The 22,812-nt window shown below is 48.3% G+C and overlaps 1 protein-coding gene across 1 annotated transcript in view; it reads left to right on the forward strand.

Moving 5' to 3' along the window:
* SREBF2 (sterol regulatory element binding transcription factor 2) overlaps nt 1–22,812 on the forward strand; it is a 60,449-nt gene that overhangs the window by 24,857 nt on the left and 12,780 nt on the right. Inside the window, exons 5-11 of the mRNA XM_067698243.1 lie at nt 1,257–1,478; nt 2,480–2,594; nt 2,803–2,984; nt 9,281–9,473; nt 10,081–10,262; nt 12,492–12,768; nt 15,345–15,514. Coding sequence (XP_067554344.1) covers nt 1,257–1,478; nt 2,480–2,594; nt 2,803–2,984; nt 9,281–9,473; nt 10,081–10,262; nt 12,492–12,768; nt 15,345–15,514 — 1,341 coding nt within the window. The remainder of the gene's footprint in view (nt 1–1,256; nt 1,479–2,479; nt 2,595–2,802; nt 2,985–9,280; nt 9,474–10,080; nt 10,263–12,491; nt 12,769–15,344; nt 15,515–22,812) is intronic.

Raw genomic sequence — 22,812 nt, forward strand, 5'->3', positions numbered from 1 at the left:
ATGTGGGAGTACTAGGGTTTATGAGGGGCAAGAGAGGAACAGCAGAGGAGCCTCAGTTTCTGGGCAACAGCTCCACACAGGACCATCTGCCTCTTAGGTCCTGCTGATGGAGGTTTAGCTTCTGAAGGACCCTAGGCCCCCCAGGAAGGGAGGGGCTCCAAGGTGGGGTACATGAAAGGCACCCATACTTCAGTTGTAGGGTCTTGGCCACTGTCTCATCTTGTGGCAAGAGAGTCTGAGAGAAAAAGTGATCAGAATTCAAAAGCAAGCCTTACTCATAAAAGCCAAGAACTAGAAACAACCCAACTGTCCATCCAAAAAGAACTATTGATACATACAACTACGTGGCTAAACCTCAACAATAGTACACTGAGCAAAAGATGCTTATCACAGAGAGTTCCTGCTGATGATTCCATTTATACAGAGTTCAGGAAGATGGTGCTGGAAGTCAGAGCATGATTACTGCTCTGGGGGAAGGGGCATGAGGGAACTTTCTAAGGGGATAGAAATGGTCTGTGTCTTGGTCAGGGTTACCTTGGTTACACACATTGTATGCATACATCACAATTCCATTAAGCTGTACACTTAAACTGTGTGCTTTTTACTATGTGTGAATTATTTCTTGATGACTAACGAAGTTAAGAAGCTTTTTGTGTGTTCATTGGCCATTTGGATATTGAGGCCATTTGTTGAAGAAAATAAAACTAAAAGTAGTGAAAACAGAAACAAAGAGCAGGCAAAGCAGATTTGAGGGGAAAACAAGGGGAAGCCTCTCTAGTTGGTCTGTTTAATAAAATGGCTCTGATTTTCACTTCTGCCCTTGAGCTTTTTGATGGGCAAATCGTATAAGGAAATGCAGTAAGTTAACTTCACCGTCATGTGAGAGGAAAATACGTGCCATACACCAGGAGAAAGTTCTGTGGTTGGTGCATTGTATGCGAGCTCAGAGGTGGCTAATGGGTCGACAGCAAAGCAGGAATCACATGACGTGTTTCTGGCATCCCTACATCAAAGGTTGGTGTGTATCCACATTAATGCTGTTGTGGCACATGACTAATCAACAGTGACTCTGAAAGGGGCACAGTACCTGAGGTACCACGGCTCCTAAGGCTTCTGGACTTAATTAACCCAGGAAAGGTGTCAGGCTATACAGCGTTTTCAGGTGATGCCACGTGGCCAGGGCCAGTGGGTTTGTGTTGCGAGGTTGCTTTACTCAGACTAACCAAGTGGTCATTCTGCCCTTGTGTCTGTTCTAGACCCTTGTGGGCAGCAATGGGACCATTCTGACCACAATGCCTGTGATGATGGGACAAGAGAAAGTGCCCATTAAGCAGGTACCTGGAGGAGTCAAGCAGCTCGAGCCCCCCAAGGAAGGAGAAAGGAGGACGACACACAACATCATTGAGAAGCGGTATCGCTCCTCCATCAATGACAAAATCATTGAGTTGAAGGACCTGGTCATGGGGACAGATGCCAAGGTAGGTGCCAAGCAAAATGTTATTTCATGCCCCATCATCTCCCCTCTATCTGTCTTTGCTGCAGGAATTTAGGGAAGACCCAGGCCCAGGCTGAGTGAATGCAAGAATAGTTAAAGGTGCTCTCTTACTAAAGCATCTTGGTGTTTTGAAATTCCAGGATTATAAAATATTAACTGTTGGGTGTTGGTAAGGCCGTGGCCTGCCTGGACCTTTGAGTCTGCTCTGCAGTGGTGGTGGCCACCACCACCTCCACTACCACCACCGTGTCGCAGACACCTACTGCTCACTGATGGCCAGATACACAACCGTGTGTACATCTGAGGCAGCTGATGGCATTTTTGGCATATGTTTAATTGTATTCAGGGATGGCTAACAATATTTTAACCTTTTAGGGAGAAGGAAAAATGGAGATTGGATCTTTGACAAAGAACAAATAGAGGAAATTGGTTTTTCATAAATTTCTGGTGTTTCAATGAATGTATCTTTTGGCTTTGGCACATAGGAGATTTTTTTTACCTATTGTCTGTTTATCTTTACCTCTATTTTGAAAGAAAATATAATTTTCCTTGTAGCCTACAAATCTGAAAGGTACTAATATACCTTTACTTAAGATAACCAGCCAACAGCACTCTGGTTTTTTGTTTGTCGTTTGTTTTCCTTAAAGTTTGTTTTGATGCTAGGATTATAGGAAGTAGAAGTAACAGCTAATATATAGTGTTACTGTGTGCCAGGCCAGAGGCTAAACTCTTTACACATATTAGCTCATTTAATCCTCATGGCAAGCCTATGACTCATATACTATCATTATCCCTATTTCACGGAGGAGGAAAGTGAGGTTCAGAGATGTTGAGTAACTTGTCCTGGGTTGCACAGCTAAGTAGTGGGAGAGTCAGCATCTGAACTCAGCACCTCCCACTCCAGAGCCCAAGCTCTGGGCCTCTGCTCTCTTCACTGCAAGCTGGTCTGACGCCACCGTGTTTTTCACCCGTCTTCCTTCCCAGATGCACAAGTCTGGCGTTCTGAGGAAGGCCATTGACTACATCAAATACTTGCAGCAGGTCAATCATAAACTGCGCCAGGAGAACATGGTGCTGAAACTGGCAAATCAGAAGAACAGTAAGTGTGCTCGTTGAGAAAAGGGTTTCAGACTTTCCGGTTATAGTAGAAGTCCTGTGCTGGGCACCGGGCAGGGTCCACTGTTGCGTAAAAGGTGCCTTCAGGGGTGAAGCAGGAGCAGGGGCTGTGCGTCCCTCACCTAGCCCAGCTCCAGCCCAGGTGGGGTGCTATAAAACGGACCGTTTGCCAGGTAGGGTTTTCTTTACAGAGCTCTTGAAGGGCATTGACCTAGGCAGCCTGGTGGACAATGACGTGGACCTGAAGATCGATGACTTTAATCAGAATGTCCTTCTGATGTCGCCTCCGGCCTCCGACTCAGGGTCCCAGGCAGGCTTCTCCCCCTACTCCATCGACTCTGAGCCAGGAAGCCCTCTATTGGATGACGCAAAGGTAATGAGCTTTTGAAATCCCCTGACCCCTGGAATCTCTCCCATCTCCCCGAAGTTAATAGTGGGGAGGCTGCAGACAGCGGTCCAGGTCAGGTGTTCAGAGGCCCTGGGCTGGAGAGGAACGAGAATTCTGTGAAATTAGCCACGTACTGGAGAATAAAGAAAAAGAAAGCTGACTCTGTATGGGGATACAACCTCCGGTTTTACTGGTCCTTGCTGAAAGGGCCCATCAGAGGGGAATAATGGCCAAATCCAGCATGGGAACACACAGCGGCTGTTGTGCGGAGCCAGGAGTTGCTGGAGGCGCCTCATCGCTTCCCTCGCCCATAATGAGCCTGGCAAGACCACTTTGTGAGCTTGATCAGTTGGGTTAGGATGATGCTGCCTCTGGGTCCTCTTTGGGAAATGATTACAGTTTGCAGTCTAATAGATAACATTCCTACCAAGGGCCTTTAATTGTGGAAGAAAGCCCCTGGCAATTCTTGTTTAATGGAATTCGTTAAAAGAGGCTCAAGCCTAATGATCTTCCCAGGAGCCTGTGGAGACCACCGGGGTTTGTGCTGTATTTTGGCATTGGCAGTTTCTGGCCTCAAAAGCACAGAGTTCCCTTCTAGCATAAGTTTTTTTTTTTTTTTTTTTAATTTATTTTATTTGTTTATTTTTGGCTGCGTTGGGTCTTCATTGCTACGCGAGGGCCTTCTCTAGTTGCGGCCAGCGGGGACCACTCCTCGTCACGGTGCACGGGCCCCCCACCACGGTGGCTTCTTTTGTTGCGGAGCACAGGCTCTAGAGCGCAGGCTCTCAGTAGTTGTGGTGCACGGGCCCAGTTGCTCCTTGGCATGTGGGATCTTCCCGGACCAGGGCTCGAACCTGGGTCCCCTTCACTGGCAGGCGGATTCCCAACCACTGTGCCACCAGGGAAGCCCCTAGCATAAGTTTTTGATCAGACCATTTATTGTATCATGTACTTAATTTTATTAAGGAAGCTCTATTTTTGAAATATTTTATAAATGTGATTCTGCTTGGTAACAAAAGGCCACGTGACATATACGTTGAATTAGATAGGTGTCTGAATCCTCAGAAGAAATTTTCAAATGGTTTAAAAATACTGAAAACAAGTTGTGTGGGATGTACACCCTGGGAGTCAGCGGAGATCTGGTTCCAGTCTCCCTCCCTCCTTAGGCTCCCTGGGCAGGCAGGGCCTCTGCCTCCAGTTCTCCCTCTATAAAACTGGGGAGAAAACAAAACAATGTTGTGGTTTTAGATATAGGCAAGCGTCTGGGAATTCCCTGGCAGTCCAGTGGTTAGGACTCCACACTTTCACCACTGAAGGCCCAGGTTCAATCCCTGGTTGGGGCACTAAGATCCTATTAGCTGTGTGATGTGGCTAAAAAAAAAAAAAAAGAATAAGCAAGCTTCTGTAAATAGGTTCATACTAAAGTATGGTCTTTAATCAACTTTGAGGTGTAATTTATATGTGATACAGTGCACCTATTTTACTGTATCGTGCAGTATGATGAGTTTTAACAAGTGTATACGCTTATGTAACTCACAGTAATCAAGATATAGAGTAAAAAGCTGAAAGCGTTTCTTCCAAGATCAGGAACAAGGCAAGGATGCCCACTCTCACCACTTTTATTCTACATAGAATTGGAAGTCCTAGCCACAGTGATCAGACAAGAAAAAGAAATAAAAGGAATCCAGTTTGGAAAGGAAGAAGTAAAAGTGTCACTGTTGGGCATCTCTGGTGGCATAGTGGTTGGGAGTCTTCCTGCCAATGCAGGGGACACGGGTTCAATCCCTGGTCCGGGAAGATCCCACGTGCCGCGGACCAACTAAGCCTGTGTGCCACAACTACTGAGCCTGCCCTCCAGAGCCTGCAAGCCACAACTGCTGAGCCCGTGTGCCACAACTACTGAAGCCCGCACACCTAGAGACCATGCTCCGCAACAAGAGAAGCCACCACAATGAGAAGCCTGTGCACCGCAAAAAAGAGTAGCCCCCACTTGCTGCAACTAGAGAAAGCCCGCACGCAGCAACAAGGACCCAATGCAGCCAAAAATAAATAAATAAACAAAAAAAAACTGTCACTGTTTGCAGATGACATGATACTATATATAGGAAATTCTAAAGACACCTTCAAAAAACTGTTAGAACTAATAAATAAAATCAGTAAGTTTGCAGGATACAAAATTAATATACAGAAATCTGTTACATTTCTATACACTAACAACAAAGTATCAGAAAGAGAAATGAAAAACAATCCCATTTACAATTGCATCAAAAAGAAGAAAATGTCTAGGAATAAATCTAACCAAGTAGGTAAAAGACCTGTACTGGAAAAACTATAAGACATTGATGAAAGAAATTGATGACAACACAAACAGATGGAAAGGTATATTGTGCTCATGGGTTGGAAGAATTAATACCGTTAAAACGACCATATTCCTCAAGGCAACCTACAGATTCAGTGCAATCCCTGTCAAAATACCAAAGACATTTTTCACAGAACTAGAACAAATAATTCTAAAATTTATGTGGAAACACAAAGGACCCTAAATAGCCAAAACAATCTTGAGAAAGAACAACAGAGCTGGAGGTAGCACATTCCGTGATTTCAGACTACAGTAATCAAAACAGTGTGGTACTGGCACAAAAACAGACACGTGATCAATGGAACAGAATAGAGAGCCTAGAAACAAACCCATACTTAAATCTATGACAAAGGAGGCAAGAATATACAAAGGGGAAATGACAGCTTCTTCAATAAATGGTGCTGGGAAAATGGGACAGCTACATGCAGAAGAATCAGCTGGACTACTTTCTCACACCATCTACAAAAATAAACTCAAAATAGATCAAAGACTTAAATGTAAGACCTGAAACCATAAGACTCCCAGAAGAAAACATAGACAGTATGCTCTTTGTTATTGGTCTTAGCAATTTTTAAAAATTAATTAATTTTAATTTATTTATTTTTGGCTGCGTCGGGTCTTTGTCGTTGCGTGTGCAGGCTTTCTCTAGCTGCAGCGAGCGGGGGCTACTCTTCGTCGCGGTGCATGGGCTTCTCATCACTGTGGCTTCTCTTGTTGCGGAGCACGGGCTCTAGGCGCACGGGCTTCAGTAGTTGTGGCACACGGGCTCAGCAGTTGTGGTTTGCAGGCCCTGGAGTACAGGTTTGGTAGCTGCGGCGCATGGGCTTCATTGCTCTGCAGCATGTGAGATCTTCCCGGACTGGGGCTCGAACCTGTGTCCCCTGCATTGGCAGGTGGATTCTTAACCACTGCACCACCAGGGAAATCTGGTCTTAGCAATTTGGGAGGAGCTGTGTCTCCTCAGGCAAGGGGAACAAAAGCAAAAATAAACAAATGGGACTACATCAAATTAAAAAGCTTTTGCATTGGGACTTCCCTGGTGGTCCAGTGGTAAATAAAGAATCTGCCTTCCAATGCAGGAGACACGGGTTCGATCCCTGGTCGGGGAACTAAGATCCCACATGCCACTGGGCAACTAAGCCTATGCGCCACAACTACTGAGCCCACGCATCTCAACTGGAGAGGCTGCATACCACAAACCACAAAACCCATGCGCTCTGGAGCCCAAACGCCACAACTACAGAGCCCAAGTGCTCTGGAACCTGCGCCCCACAACTAGAGAGAGAAAAACCCACATGCCACAACTAGAGAGAAGCCCACGGGCTACAACTAGAGAGAAGCCCACACGCCACAACGGAGAGCCCGCGCACCACAACAAAAAGATTCTGCGTGCCACAACTAAGACCTGACGCAGCTAAAAATAAAAATAAATTAAGAAAAAAAAGAGAGTAGACGGATGTAACCCTAAAAAAAAACAAAAGAAAAACCTTTTGCACAGCAAAGGAAACTACCAACAAAACTAAAAGGCTACCTACTGAATGGAGGAAGGTATTTGCAAACAATATATCTAATAAGGGGTTAGTATCCAAAATTTTCAAAGAAGTCATACAACTCAACATCAGAAAACCCCCCAAAAAACAACAATTTTAAAATGGGCAGAAGACATGAATAGACATTTTTGCAAGACATATAAATGGCCAACAGGCACATGAAAAGATGCTTTCCATCAGGAATTCCCTGGTGGTCCAGTGGTCAGGACTCCAAGCTTCCATTGTAGGGGGCATGGGTTCAATCCCTTGTCAGGGGACTAGATCCTGCATGCCACAACTAAGATTTCTCATGCCGCAACTAAAAAGATCCCACATGCAGCAACGAAGATCCTGAATGCCACAACTAAGACCTGGCACAGCCAAAGAAATAAATATTAAAAAAAAAAAAAAAAAAGACATATGCACCCCTGTGTTCGTTGCAGCATTATTTACAATAGCCAAGATAAGGAAGCAACCTGAGTGCCCAGGAATAGCTGAGTGGATAAAGAAGATGTGGTATATATGCAATGAAATATTAGCCATAAGAAAAGAGTGAAATCTTGCCATTTGTGACAACGTGGATGGACCTAGAGGGTATTATGCTAAGTGTAATAAAAGAGACAGAAAATGATAGGTGTTGGTGAGGATGTGGAGAAAAGGGGACCCTCATGCACTATTGGTGGAAATGAAAATTGATACAGCCACTATGGAAAACAGTAGGAAGTTTCCTCAAAAAATTTGCAATAGAACTACCATCCAATCCAGCAATTCCACTTCTGGGTATTTTTCTGAAAGAAAACAAAAACACTAATTCAAAAAGTAATGTTCACCCTTATGTTTATTGCAGCATTATTTACAATAGCCCAAGATATGGAAGCAACCTAAGTGCCCACAGATAGATGAGTAGATAAAGAAGATGTAATATATATATATATATATATATATATATATATATATATATACCGTGTAATGTTACTCAGCTGTAAAAAAGAATGAGATGTTGTCACACCATGTATGATCCTAGAGGGTATTATGCTAAGTGAAATGAGTCAGACAAAGACAAATACATAGGATTTCACTTACATATGGAATCTAAAAAACAAAACAAATGGACGAACACAACAAAACGAAACAGAGTGGTAGATACAGAGAACAAATGGGTGATTGCCAGAGGGGAGGGAGTTGGGAGGGTGAGTGAAATAGGTGAGGGAGGTTAAGAGATACTACAAACTAAAAAAAAAAATTAAAAAAAAGATACTACAAACTTCCAGTTACAAAATAAATGTCACAAGGGTGAAATATACAACATGGGGAATATAGTCAATAGTATCGTAGTGTTTTTGTATGGTGACAGATGGTAACTAGACTTACCATGGAGCTGATGTAATGTATGAAAACATCGAGTCACTCTGTTGTGTACTTCGAACCAACATAGTGTTGTAGGTCAATTATACTTCAATTAAAAAATAACAATAGGGAATTCCCTGGAGGTCCAGTGGTTGGGACTCCACTCTTTCACTGCTGAGGGCCCGGGTTTGATCCCTGGTCAGGGAACTAAGATCTTATCAGCTGTGTGGTGCAGCCAAAAAAACCAAAACAAAACAAAAAACAATAAATGGGGCTTCCCTGGTGGCGCAGTGGTTAAGAGTCCACCTGCCAGTGCAGCGGACACAGGTTCAAGCCCTGGTCCAGGAAGATCCCACATGCCACGGAGCAACTAAGCCCGTGCACCACAACTACTGAGCCTGCACTCTAGAGCCCGGGAGCCACAACTACGAGCCTGCGTGCGGCAACCACTGAAGCTTGCGTGCCTAGAGCCCGTGCTCCGCAACAAGAGAAGCCACCGCAATGAGAAGCCCGCACACCGCAAGGAAGAGTAGCCCCCGCTCACCGCAACTAGAGAAAGCCCGCACGCATCAACGAAGACCCAATGCAGCCAAAAATAAATAAAAGAAAAATAAATTAATTTATAAAAAAACAACAAAATGATAAATGAATAAATCCCTTCTAGTTTAGAACAAAATGATATAGAACATTTTTATCTCCCATGAACTTACACTTTGCAGGAAGTGCACACACGTCTCTCCAGCCTGAGACTTCTGATCTGCCTTCTGTCGCTTTAGATGAGCTTGCCTGTTGTGGAATTACACAGAAACAGAATCCTGCAGAGTGTTCTCTTTTGTGATGGAGCTCTGTTGTAAAAGCAGAGCTCATGTCCCTCTGGTCTTTAGAACATGTTCTTCTCCCAGGTGGCAAGAGGGCAAGTGCTTTATTCCCATCTGACTTAATGGTCTTGAATTTAAATCTCATGATCTGATTCCGATATATATAAAAGTAAAATGCTATAAAAATCCACGCAGTATTCGTTCTAACCTTGTGGCCCCGTTTTGAAGGTCAAAGATGAGCCAGACTCTCCTCCTGTAGCACTTGGCATGGTGGACCGCTCGCGAATCCTGCTGTGTGTCCTCACCTTCCTGTGCCTCTCCTTTAACCCCCTGACCGCCCTGCTGCAATGGGGAGGGGCCCACGACTCGGACCAGCGTCCACACTCAGGCTCTGGCCGCAGCATGCTGTCTCTCGAGTCAGGTAGGTGGAAGGCCCCTCGTGCCACCCGGGCCTGGGTGGGCTGCTGTGGCAGGAGAAGGCCCTGCTTGCAGCCACTCGGCTTGTCCGCCAGGTCCCGAAGGGCTTTCGTAGGGGGCCCCCGCCTGCTTGCTTCTGATAGGGACTGGCATAAGCCGCATTTCAGAAGTAACAGGGCAAACCCAAGTTCAGTCAGAAAGAGCAAAACAAATCAGGACCCTGCATTGCCTTAATTGGGGGTTTGAGGGTGTGGCTGTTTGAAGGAGGATGTGGTCTTCTTACTGCCTGAGTCATTAAACCAGTGGCCTAACCCTGCCTTGGCTAACAAAGATTTTTGTGGCATCCTGCCCCATAGAGACAAGGGCTACAGGGTTCCTAGTTAGGCTGTAGAACCATCCCAAATTTGCTATCGTGTGGATTAAGGTGCATGTATTATTCCCCCGCTATGCACTTTGACATTGCTACTACATGAAGCAATCGCATTTGTTCCAAAAATGAGGTAGGAGGCTCTTTCCTCTCACAGTGAGGCGTCAGTCAGGTGCCCTGCAGTCTCCCAGGGCTGCTTCAGGAGGCGCTTCCCCACGGGCTCAGCTGAGACGCTCCTCCTTAGGTTCTGCGGGCTGGTTTGACTGGATGATGCCAACGCTCCTCTTGTGGCTGGTGAACGGTGTGATTGTCCTGAGCGTCTTTGTGAAGCTGCTGGTCCACGGGGAGCCAGTGATCCGGCCGCATTCGCGCTCCTCAGTCACCTTCTGGAGGCACCGGAAGCAGGCAGACCTGGACCTGGCCCGGGTGAGTCCTGCCGCCTGCCTTTCCCCTTCCTCCCCCAGGCTCGGCCCATAACTCAGCAACTTATTCCAACACCCCAGCATATAAAAATACCCCGGGGGCAAGAGGACGAGGGGACCCTACCCCCAACAGTTACAGGGCAGCGGAGGAGAGGGCACCTAGGCAGAAGTGATTCCACGGACACGAGCTGATCTCTAGTCTGTAATATGACGGGAGAGTAAAGTGCTCTGGGAGTCTGGGGTGTGAGCAGAGTGGTCAAGAGCAGGAAGGCCCTTCCAAGGGGAGAGGATGGCAGGAATAGGTGGGCTTCTGGGGGACTAGCAAGTAGATGGGTATGTCTGGAGTGTAGGATATGTCGGGGGAGACGAGGGCTAAGGCTGGTAGTGTAGCTAGGGCCCAAGTTGGAGACGTATTTGACTAGCAACTGATTTGAGATTTTTGTCCCAGTTCTCTGGAGAACCAGGAAGGTTTTTGAGCAGGAAAATTTGCTGCAAGTCCTCTTTTGAAATCAACAAAGGAGTTTATGGGAAGGATTCTGGGGCAAACTCACGGCACGGAAGGAAGAGTTAAACACCCGTGTCTCGGGAGGAGCAAGGACCAGTCCAGCCCTCGGCAGCAGGTAGCCATGGGCTTGCTCTCCCCGCCTGCCAGCTGCGGACCCTACAAGAGAGAATTTGGCCAGCCAGTCTGTCAGTGGACCTGTCAGCCATGTCCAGGGCTGCGGCTACTGCAATATAGGTGTGGTTGTTGGCGCCACCCCTAACACAGGATGACACGTACCCCTAGATGTTTATCCTAGAGACAGGTTCAGGGCTGTGTTTTACGAACGTCATTCTGGTGGCTGTATGAAGGGTGGGTTGGAGGAGGGAGACACAGATGCATGGAAGCAAGTGAGGGTGCTCTTAGAGGAGGCTGGGTGAGAGGTGACAAGGAGCTGGAAATTGAAAGGAAAGGCATGAATTCAAGAAGTACCTGGGATGTGAAATGGAAGGAAAGTGGCAGTGACAGTGACTCAGAGATGGGGGAGGCTGGAAGCTGTGGTGGGCTCCGTCTAACCGTGTTGCTTGAAAGTGCTGTGAGAGGGCCCTGAGGGTGAGAAGCTTCCCGACCAGGAGGCAGGCCGTGGTGGCCAAGATGGGTCGGGACCAGGGTGTGCTGGAAGCTGTGCGTCTGCCAGGGGAGGGCACTCAAGGGCGAGTTGGATTGGTGAGTTGGAAGAGACAAGAGCCAAAGCCCGAGCCTTAGAAACAGCCAACCTTCCTGGGAAAGACGGGAAGGAGGAGCCAGGAGACACAGAGAAAGGCCCACCTCCTTTGGAACCTGTAAACACAGGTGCTTCTCCTGGCTGGAAGGATGGCAGCACCACCTCAGAGATTGTCATCCTCAGAGCGTTGGCATCCACTTTCCCCTTGTAAGGATCCTCTTTTCTGTAATGGTGCAGGAAGGAAAGTACAGGTATCATACCCGCTGCGTGATGGGAAAGGAGAAGAGCGTTTACTCCAGTTTCTCAAGACTGTGTCGCCTTCAGTAATGAGAAAAACAGAGAAAAAGGCCTTCAATACAGGGCAGTAGACTCCCTGCTAGACCCTCTCAGGTTGGCAGAGAGTTGTTCAGATCCTTGGTTAGAGTAGTTTAGCTGTGTATTTGCCTAAAACTGTGGTTCTCAAACGTCAGCAGACATTAGGATCACCCAGAGGCCCTGACCCCAGAGGCTCTGATTCATTAGGTCGGGGGGTGGGGGGGGAGGGTTAGGGTGAGGCACCAAGAATTCACATTTCTCACAAGATTCCCAGAAACCAGTAGCATCTAACAAGATGCTACTGATCTCTGGGAACCACACTTTGAGAACCTAAAAGATCACATCGTTCATCATCTAGATCCATGTCATCACCATATGTATGAAAGCTACATACATAAATTCTGAAATTCTGAATAGTATTTGCTTGAAGATATAACACAGTACCATCTAAATTTAGTAAAAAGACTGGGAGGAAATATATTAAAATTAAACATTAAAAAAGAATGTCAGCAGTCATTCTCTCTGGGGGATAAGATTACAGGTGGTTTCTTTTCACGTTTTTGTAGCTTTCTGAATTTTCCCAGGTTTTCTTCAGTGAGTAGGTATTACTCTAATAGTCTGGAGGGGTGAAGAGAAAGTAAGAGCTTTTGTTAAAGTAAACAAAAAGGCCGCGCCGAGGCCAGCGAGCAGTACACCCTCTTGCCTCCTGCCAGGGGGATTTTGCAGCTGCCGCCGCAAACCTGCAAACCTGCCTGTCGGTGTTGGGCCGGGCGCTGCCCACCTCCCGCCTGGACCTGGCCTGCAGCCTCTCCTGGAACGTGATCCGCTACAGCCTGCAGAAGCTGCGCCTGGTGCGCTGGCTGCTCAAGAAGGTCTTCCAGCACCGGCGGGCCACCCTGGCCACTGCCGCAGGCTTTGAGGAGGAAGCTAAGACCAGCGCTCGGGATGCAGCCCTGGCCTATCACAGGCTGCACCAGCTGCACATCACAGGTGAGGGCTGCCACCACGGCCTGTCTTGCCTCGAAGTGCCCCCATGCCATCGCTCCACCCTGGCGCAGTTTGCCAGTTTTCTGCCCCAGCTGAATGATGTCCCCTTCACACTACCCATTTAGGATGGTTAGACAAACAGCTACAGCGGTAAAGATTGCAGTTCATCAATTTAAGACACACATTTTTCACATTAGCATCTCTACGCTTGGCTTTGTCCTCTACACAATGAATGTCGTGGTTGAGTTGGCAGTGTTTTTTCCTTGGTGGTACTTAATAGTGAAACTTAAAATTGATGGCATCTTAGATTCAGTGAAATATGATCATTTATTTCATTCAACGAACTCCTGCTCTAATGGAGAAGCAGACAGGTGAGCAAGTGAATTACAGTTCAGTGTGGTAGAGGTAGCGGAAGAATTGGATTTCAGTTCAGGGGAAGGGGTCCTTATTGGGGAGGGTTTCAGGAAAGGCTTTCTGGAAAAGGAAAGGCTTTGCACGAAAGGATGCGTAGAGTTCACCAGCTCTGCAGAAGGGGAGGTGCCTTCCAGGCAGAGGGATGCATGTTCCCAAGGAGGAACCCCACGTGGGTAGCTCTGGAGGAGAATATTTCAGTGGTCCCCAAGGTTGGCTGTGCAAGGGGAGAGGGATGGGAGCCAGTGCAGTGGAGGAAATGATGTCATCAGGTCTGTGCTTCTGAGGTCGAGAAGATTCGCTCTGAAGAGAGCATTGAGGCTGCCTTCAGGAAGGACCAGTGGAAGCTAATGCAGGTGCCAAGAGGACAGGACAGAGATAAAGGAGAAAGTGGGGTTGACAGGCCTTGGGGACTCATTGGACGGGAAGGGTAAGGAAAGGAGCTAGCTAAGATGGTTCTCTGGTTTCTTGCTTGAGCGTTTGGGTGAACGCTGTTGCCACCAGCAAAGGTAAGGAAAACGAGAGGAGAAGCAGTTTTCTAGGGAGGAGGTGAGAAGTTCCGCTCGGGACACTTGCCTGTGAGACACCGAGGGGAAATGATGCAGTGGTGGGGGCTACGCTGGATCTGCAGGCCAAGGAAAGGAGCTAGGTCTTTGGCCTGCAGGTGAGAATGAAAACCATGGGTGCTGATGAGAGGGCTTGTGGTGAAGGGGGGCCCCTCGAGGGCATGTGGAAGGAGACCCGCACGGAAGGGGCAGGCCCGGGACAAGGAGTCGGGCAGAGGCTGCCTGAGAGGTGGTCAGGCAGGAGAGGCCAAGATGCTTGGTGTCGAGGGAGCAAAGTCAGAGGGTTCAAGAAGGGAAGTTGCTGCTGGGCCATCGATAAGATGAGGGCAGAGAACAGCAGTGGGATGTGGTAACAGGATATAGGGCCCTGGTGGCTGAGGGAGGGAGCTTCAGCCCAGGCCCTAGGGGGAGTGGAGATGAGACACTGGAGCCAGCTGTGGGGTGTGAACACCTGGGGCCTTCGTAGAGTTCTAGCAGAGGGCCATTTGCAGACCTACCCTGCTTCTCTGTCCCATCAGTGTGCCCGGGCCCGGGGGGAGGGAAGCAGCTCCATCCCAGGTCTCTGATCTGGAGGCTGCATCTGTTCAGGAGAATTCCAGCTGGGATGGTTCACATCACTTATTCTGCCCACATTCACTGAGCACTCTGTGGGCCTGGCCCCGCGCAAGGCACCAAGAGGACAGAGGTGACACGGTCCCCACACTGCCCTCCGCCTTCCTTCCCTGCAAAGGAGAAAGGCCAGTCGGTGGTGCCTCCCGGGGGGGACCAACACCTAACGCCTGTGCAGAATGAAGTCTGGAGGCTGATAAAAGACCAGAGAGGCTGGGTGGGATTGGGAGGCCTGGCTGGGCCACCCCTGAGGCTCAGCAGAGTGAGGCGCCTGCTTGCCTTGGGCACCTCCCTGCACTGTGGTGAGGACTGAAGCAGGCAGCAGCGTGAAAGCCTCAGAGCCTCGACGGGCCCCGGGGCCTGAGCAAGGGCACTCTGGTCCCCGAGTTCAGGACCACCGCAGATGAGCTGTACAGCCCTCACGGGAGGGTTAGTAAGCCTCTCCTGGCCTTCCACCTCCGCCCCATGATGTGTCCGCTGTCACGGCTCAGTTGTGTGTCACGTCCCCCCACCTCAGGAGGGTGTGCGCTTATATACTGTGGGGTCTTGTTGAATGAAAATAAAGTCACGTCAGTTTGTTCTGGGGTTTTTGTCTTTAATTTTTATAACCTTTCTCGCAACATTTGGAGACGCCGGATTGTGTTAGCAGGACGTGGCCATGCTGTTGACGCCCTTTTGGAAAGCGTTGGAGTTTGCGCCTCTGAGTCCTGTTCATCGGCCTGCAGTCAGAGCCACTCCCCATTACACAGGGCTGGGGCCACGGGCCAGACCTGTGACCTGTGTTTTCTCTTGTCCCCAACAACCTGTGAGGCAGAAAGGAGCACACTGCTACGAAGTCACAGAGCCTGGCACCCCATCCAGGACTGTGTGATCACCGAGCTCACAGACTTTCTCCTCTGGTTCTGCTGGTGCTCCGATTGTGCTTGAGAAAGCAGGAAAAAGCTTGGGTCGAGGGAATCTGTCAACAGTCGTTGTCCGTTTCTGCCGCCATAGGCAAGCTTCCTGTGGGATCCGCCTGTTCAGATGTACACATGGCTTTGTGCGCTGTGAACCTGGCTGAATGTGCAGAGGAGAAAATCCCCCCGAGCACGCTGGTTGAGATCCATCTCACGGCCGCCATGGGGCTCAAGACGCAGTGTGGAGGCAAGCTGGGCTTCCTGGCGGTAAGTGTGCTTCAGTTCCCTCCTGTGGACCTTCGCTGAGTGCCCTTCCCAGCCAGGAGCCAAGATGTGAACATAGGTGTGGGCCCCCGCCCTTGGGGGGCCGACCACCTAGAGGGGTAGACATTCATTCAGTGGGTCATTCCACAAATACTTAGGGCAGTGAACACAACAGACGAAATTCCTCCCTTAGAAGCATAACAAGGCATTTTAGTGCCCTGAGGTGAGAAGATTGATTCAGTGATAAGAGCGACCTGTATTCAGGGATTAATATATGACTCTTCTGCTTGGAATCTTCTGGTGTGTCTCCTGGTTCTTTTGTTCACTCAGAAGTATTCTATTTGGTACCTTGTGTTGATCACGGCACTGTGGATCCAGAAATGGAAAACAATGTATGTCTTATGAGGAGCTCAGGTCAGATTCTGGGGTGGGAACTGGGGTTTCAGGCGCCTCCAGTGAGCCTGACACAGGGCCAGCCTCGGGAATTCACAACTGGATAATTCACAGTCCTTGTTACCAGCTAGTTCCCAGCCTCTGCTGACCTCAGGCTTCCTCTTACTGCAGCAGACACAGGCACGTTTCATTCAATGTCTACTTTGGGTAGGCTGACGAACACATCAGCTGTTCAAGAAAAGAATGATCACATCCCCCCTATCCATTTCCATATCTCATTAATAACGCTGATGAGCTGAGAATGAGCAGGACCGTGCCCTGTGGTGACGCTGATACGTTTCTTGAAGTGTGTCACCGTAATCTGGGTGACGAAGGGCATAGGAGAGCCCAGTGTACTTTCTGTGTCTCAACCCCGTTTCCAAGACCCAAATAAGACGTTCATTCAGCAAACGTGACTGAGTCCCTGCTCTAGGCCAGGCACTTCCCAGGGAGGACGTGCAGTGGCAAGCAGGACATTCGCCCTGCCTGGGGGAGCACATAGTCTGTCAGGGAAACCAGACCAGGACCAGGCCTTCAGGGCAGTAGATGAGTGTGAGGGTGGGGCTAATCTGGCTGCCCAGAGAGCACACTGGGCTCCCGACCCCATCTTAGAGGAAGTCAAGGTGGGCTTTCTGGGCAAAGTGAATCTAGGCTGAGAGCAGTCCTAGTGCTCTGGGCCAATGTCGTTACATTTGTAACCTCTCTGCCCCCCAGAAGTACTTTGAAGGCATTAATTTTACGGAAATACAACATACATACAGAAAAATATGCACATTTTAACTTAACAGCTCTTTTTACAAAGTGAACTTACGCATGTAAACAACCGCCCAGATCAAGAAGTGGTACGTTCCCATCACCCCCAAAAGCCTCCTGCAGGCCTTCACTCATGCTGCCCCCCTCAGAGGTAACCATCATTTCTGTCACCGTAATTTAACCCACCTGTTGTTTGTTGTTCCTGTAAACCTTTCATTGAAGTACAATATACATGTAGAAAAGTACGCAAATTATAAATACACAGGTCAGGGACTTCCCTGGTGGTCCAGTGGCTAGGACTCCACGCTCCCAATGTAGGGGGGCCCGGGTTTGATTCCTGGACAGGGAACTAAATCCCACATGCCGCAACTAAAAAAAGATCCCACATGCTGCAACTAAAGATCCCGCGTGCCGCAACTAAAGATCCCGCGTGCCGCAATGAAGATCCTGTGTGCCGCAACTAAGTACTTATTTGGCACAGCCAAATAACTAATAAATAAATAAGAAAATATTTAAAAATAATATTAATAAATAAGTAAATAAATAAATACACAGGTCAGTGACTTCACAAAATGAACACACTCTTATAACCAGCAGACAGATCAAGAAGCAGAACACGACCAAGATCCCAGAAGCCTACCTTGGGCCCCTTGCAGTCAGCAAACTGCCCCTCCCCTCAAGCCCTCCAGCCAGGTGACCACCATCCCCATGAAAGGAGAGTCACACATATGTCCTGTATATGTCTGGCTGTCTTCGCTCAGTGTCACGTGTAAGGTTCATTTATGTTGCGTGTACTTACAGATTGCCCATTCTCATTACGTTATAGTAGTCCGTTGTATGACTAGACGCTTACAAATGGACTTTTGGGTTGTTTCCTGTTTTTGGTTATTGTGAATAGTGCTGCTGTGAACATCCCTGTTCATCTTTCAGTGAACATACGACTGCGTTTCTGGGATGGCGCTGCTAGGTCAGAGGTTATGCATATGTTCAGCTTCAGTAGACACTGCCTGACAGTTTTCCAAAGTGGATGTACCAATTTTCACCTCACCAACAGTGGAAAGGGTTCCAGTTCTGCACCCTCACCAACCACGTGACAGTGTTGTTTTTTTAGCCCTGCTGGTGGTATCTCATAGTTTTCATTTGCAATTCCCAGGTGATGAAGGATGTTGAGCACCTTATCATTGGCCATTGGGATAGTTTGTTGGCCATTTGATCATTGGCCATTGGGATAGGTTGTTGGCCATTTGGATAGCCTCTTTTGTGAAAACCCTGTTCAAGTCTTTTACCTGTTTTTTATTTGTGACGTCTTTCTTTTTGTTGGTTTGGAGTTCTTTTTTCTGGCTATGATCCTTTGTTGGATATGTGCTTTGCATATATCGTTTCCCTCTGTGACTTGCCTGTTCTCTCTCTCCGTGGTATTGATTGATGAGCACAAGTTATTTTTTTTTTTTGGCTGTGTTGGGTCTTTGTTGCTGTGTGTGGGCTTTCTCTAGTTGCGGTGAGCAGGGTCTACTGTCTTCGTTGCGGTGCGCGGGCTTCTCATTGTGGTGGCTTCTCTTGTTGCGGAGCATGGGCTCTAGGTGCGTGGGCTTCAGTAGTTGTGGCACGAGGGCTCAGTAGCTGTGGCTCGCAGGCTCTAGCGCGCAGGCTCAGTAGTTGTGGTGCACGGTCTTAGTTGCTCCGCGGCATGTGGGATCTTCGCGGACCAGGGCTCGCACGCCTGTCCGCTGCATTGGCAGGCAGATTCTTAACCACTGTACCACCAGGGAAGTCTGAGCATAAGTTCTTAATGTTCATGAAATCCAGATTATTCGTCTTTTCCTTAGCAATTAGACATTTTATGTCCTGTTTAATATATCTTTATCCTACCCCAACGTCATGAAGATACTCTCCTATGGTATCTGCTAGTCTCTTTATTTTCAAATGTTCACACATAGGTCTATAATCCACTTAGAACGGATTTTTGTATGAGCTGGAGGTAGGGGTGCAAGATCGACTTTTTTTCATATGTATTATCTCCCAACCCCAGAATCTGTTGTTAAAATGACTGCCCTTTCCGCACCGCACCAAGTGGCACCTTTTGCTTAAATTAAATGTCCACGTGTGATGAGTCTCCTTCTGGACGCTCTAGTCAGTTCCATTGCACCAACACCGCACACCCCTAATGGCCAACCCCTCGAATACGTCTTGATATCTGGAAGTGTCAGTCCTCCGGCTTTAGTGACTAGTGTTTGCTCTTTACCTTGCCTTATAAATTTTAGGATCATCCCGTCATCCCAGAAATCCCACTGGGGTTTTGATTGTCTTTGTTGCTAAGACACAGGTGTTCTTTAATGGGCTACTCAGCCCATTTGAGGAAGGCATGTGTGTAACAGCTGAGGATCAGGAAAATGGTTCCCTAATGAGTGTCCCCCACCCCAAAAATATTGGGTATGCCTAACAAGCAGTGAGCAGTTTAATGTGCATTTCCTCAGTTTTCTTCCTGCACGTCAGAACATATATGCATTATAATTTATTTAATGTGATCATATCAGAAACCCTGTTTTGCCACTTGCTTTTTTCAACCAGATTATAAGTCTTGGGCCTCTTTCTTTGTTGCCTCCTATTCCACTTGCTGCTCCAGCATGTGTAAATACCGTCCTTGATGGAGCCAGTGTGCCGCTGCTAGATGTTTGGGTTGTTTCCAGCATTTGCGGTTAGAAACAGTACTACGGGAAGTACCCTCACCCGCTTGTACAATACCTCTTCAGGTTAAGTCTAGAGGTGGTGATGCTGGGTCAAAGAGTATCAATATTTGGAAAATCAGTGGTATCGCCAAGTGTGCATTTTCAGTAAGGTGGGAAGAGGAGAGGAACCAGTCTCTAGGAAAGTAGCTGCCCCTCTCATCTGTTTGCTTCTCTTGGAAGGGGAATGAGAGACCCAGATAGTACTTTCTTAAATAGGAAGAAGCTTTGAATTTGAATTTGAAGGTGGAATGTATTTAGCCAGCAAATGAGTCAGGCATTGGGGGTCACGCAGAGGGCTGGCCTCCGTGAAAATGGTGTAGACCAGAGGTTGCCAGGCTTTCTTGGTTCGCGGCACCCTTTGTGCCTCAGTAATTTTTTCATGGTTTCCTTGGGCTAAAGGAAATACCTAACAGTTCTGTTTGTTAATTAGGTGCAAACATCTTAATAGATATTTGTCTTAACAACTTAGTGGCCACTTGGAAAAATAATACACAGAACTGAAGGAAGAAATAATGTTTGAGTTCTATTCTTAATAACCATAGATACTTACTAATGGGATGTGTGTGCCTGCTGCATGTGCCTTCTCAGACTTTGAAATCAGGCTGGACGCCACCACCTTCACTTCCTGTCCCACACCAGCTTTCACGCTGCACTTGCTTTTTATTAAAACAGCCTCCAAAAACTCAGCTTCCCAAAGATGACACCACCCAGAGGACGGTCATGCAGTCTCACATTGAGACCGAACTGCCTCCATCTAGCAGTTTACATGGTGTCCGATTCATGTTGAGCATTGCTGTGTTTCCCTCCAAAGTGTGACATATCCAGCGGCACCCCTGTGGAGTTTTCTGCGGTGCTTTGGGGTGCCTTGGCACACAGTTTGAGAACCGCCGAGTCGGACTGGAGTGGGAGGACGTAACCTGGAGTTGGAACTGGCCCAGGGGTACAGGGTGGCCCTCAGGATCCAAACAGTTCTGAGTCTCCTGCCACAGCCGCTCAATTCAGCAATCAGCAGATGAGTTATGGTGGTGAGGTTGCTCCTCAGCCCCAGCTTGAGTGAATTCTGGTGTCTGTAAAATTTAGGAAATGATCATGGGGTGGTAATACCAGGAAAATTAAAAGAGCAACAGAAGTGGGCTTCCCCAGCGGCACAGTGGTTAAGAATCCGCCTGCCAATGCAGGGGACACGGGTTCGAGCCCTAGTCCGGGAAGATTCCACATGCCGTGGAGCAACTAAGCCCGTGTGCCACAACTACTGAGCCTGCTCTCTAGAGCCCGTGAGCCACAACTACTGAGCCCGCGCACCACAACTACTGAAGCCTGTGCACCTAGAGCCCGTGCTCTAGGCAACGAGAGGTGACCGCATTGAGAAGCCCGCGCACCACAACGAAGAGTAGCCTCTGCTCGCCGCAACTAGAGAGGAAGCCCACACACAGCAACGAAGACCCAACGCAGCCATAAATAAATAAATGTATTTGTTAAAAAAAAAAAAAAAAAGAGCAACAGAAGTTATTTTCTCAGTTTCCCTTCTAGAAGCCATGCCGTGGATGACTATCCCAGGATTTATATTTCTTATTAATTCAAACCACTAAACTGGAGCTCCCCCTCCTGCTGAGATGTGTTATAACTAAAGTTTTTCTTTTCTAAGAATTAAGCTTAAAAATGTATTTTAACTTAATGATTTTCTAAATCGCTTCTCTGGGTTCCTCTTGCAATATCACCTAACCAGGCTTTGTTTCTGCTTCTGTTGGTGACGCTTGGGCCCTTCTTAGGGATCAGTGGTCCTAGATTTCCCCTGGAGCAGCCATCAAGCTCCCTTGCTTGTCAGGTATGTGCTCTCAGGAGAGAGCTGGGGGCAACTGTTAGAAGGTTCGCAGTCTTCAAAGGGCCTGGAATTACCACCAAACCACCCCCAACCTCTGTCCCCTTCAGGCTCCTCAGCTGCTGTTCTCTGACCGTTGCAGTTACAAGCTCACATCCAGGGAGGGCTTTGTTGAGGGTCAGGAGAAGGTCATAGAATTCTCTACATTTGCTCTCCAGTCCCCTTTTTAAAGTATGGTGATCAGCAAAGAGGAGGAAAGGCCATTAGCGCTGCCGGCCCTGTGATTAGAGATTGAAGTGACATGCCCCGCCTGGTCCTGTGAGTGCCATGATAACATTAGAGAACAGTTTGGCCGGGTCCTTTTCTTCTGGATTTAGGCAGCCGTCACCAGGTTCCCCAAGAAAGCCAGTCTCCTTGGTCCATGTTTCTTGAGTGGTACTTTGGCAGGGCTATTTCTGACCCTGGCCTTCAAGTCTTCTGAGGCCATCACAGTAGCTGATGGCTGCTCAGAGCCCAGTAAAGGTCAGAACCATCAGACTGAACCAGACAAGGAGGTGGCTACCTTCGTTGTGGAGGTGAGGGCTGCAGTGTAAAGGTTGAGGTCCACTGCCCGGCCCAGCAGCCCCTCCTCTGGGCTCCCTGCATCTCACGCTTCTCTCTCCCTCCATCCTTCTCTGCTGAGCTTCTCATTCAGATTGGCCTGTATCGAGTGGTTTTTATGGGTTGGAAAACATGGGTTTTAGAATAAAGATATCCTTACTCAAAAAATGACACAATTTCTGAAAACATGGTTAGACAGCATCGTCCCTACAATTCTTATTCCTGGGGCCCTGGAGTGATGTTATCCTGTGGGCAGAAGAGGGGCCTGGGAAACTGGGGCACTGGCTCTTTGAATTGTCCAGCAAAGAGGGTGTTCACGTCAAGGACTCATCCAGGGATGGCAGGGGGTTCTCTTTAGGGGGCTGGACGAGTCTCAGGGCTGCCCTTTCACTCCAGTGCTTTCTAGAGTGACAGTGATGGTAAATAACAGTCACTGACCACTTGCTGGGCGCCTGTTCTAAACGCTTCACACTCAGAGGTAAAAGAGATGAAAATTAGTCAAAGCAGAATACGGTTTTGCCTAAAAATACTCTGAAAGATATGTAATTAAAATGACAGATGAGAAAAAGTCCCAGGACCCAGTGGGCCACCTGGCTAGGGTGCAGCGCCATTGACGGGGCTGAGGGCTAAAGTGCCGCGAGGGGCCTGGGAGAGCCCTCCTCAGCTCTGCAGTTGAATGCCAGCACAGCCCAGAACAAGATTCGAGTCGGGTTAGGCAGACCCAGCAGGACAGGGTGCAGCCGGGCCCCCGTGGGTGCCTTGAGGCCCCACCCCCATCCAGCTGGGGCTTGTATGCGGTCATCGAGCCCGGCAGACTCCACCAGGGCCATGGCCCTGGTTTCAGTGAGGGCATTTCCTTCCAGGTATGTGAGTGCCCCAGCCCTCCTGCTGACCTCCCTTCCCCAGTCTGCTTCCACCATGGTGGCGCAGCCAGCGTTCTGCCACCCTGCTGTCACCGTGGTCCTTGTCCT

The sequence above is a fragment of the Pseudorca crassidens genome, chromosome 11, assembly GCF_039906515.1.
Source record: "Pseudorca crassidens isolate mPseCra1 chromosome 11, mPseCra1.hap1, whole genome shotgun sequence".
NCBI classification, from domain to species: Eukaryota; Metazoa; Chordata; class Mammalia; order Artiodactyla; family Delphinidae; genus Pseudorca; species Pseudorca crassidens.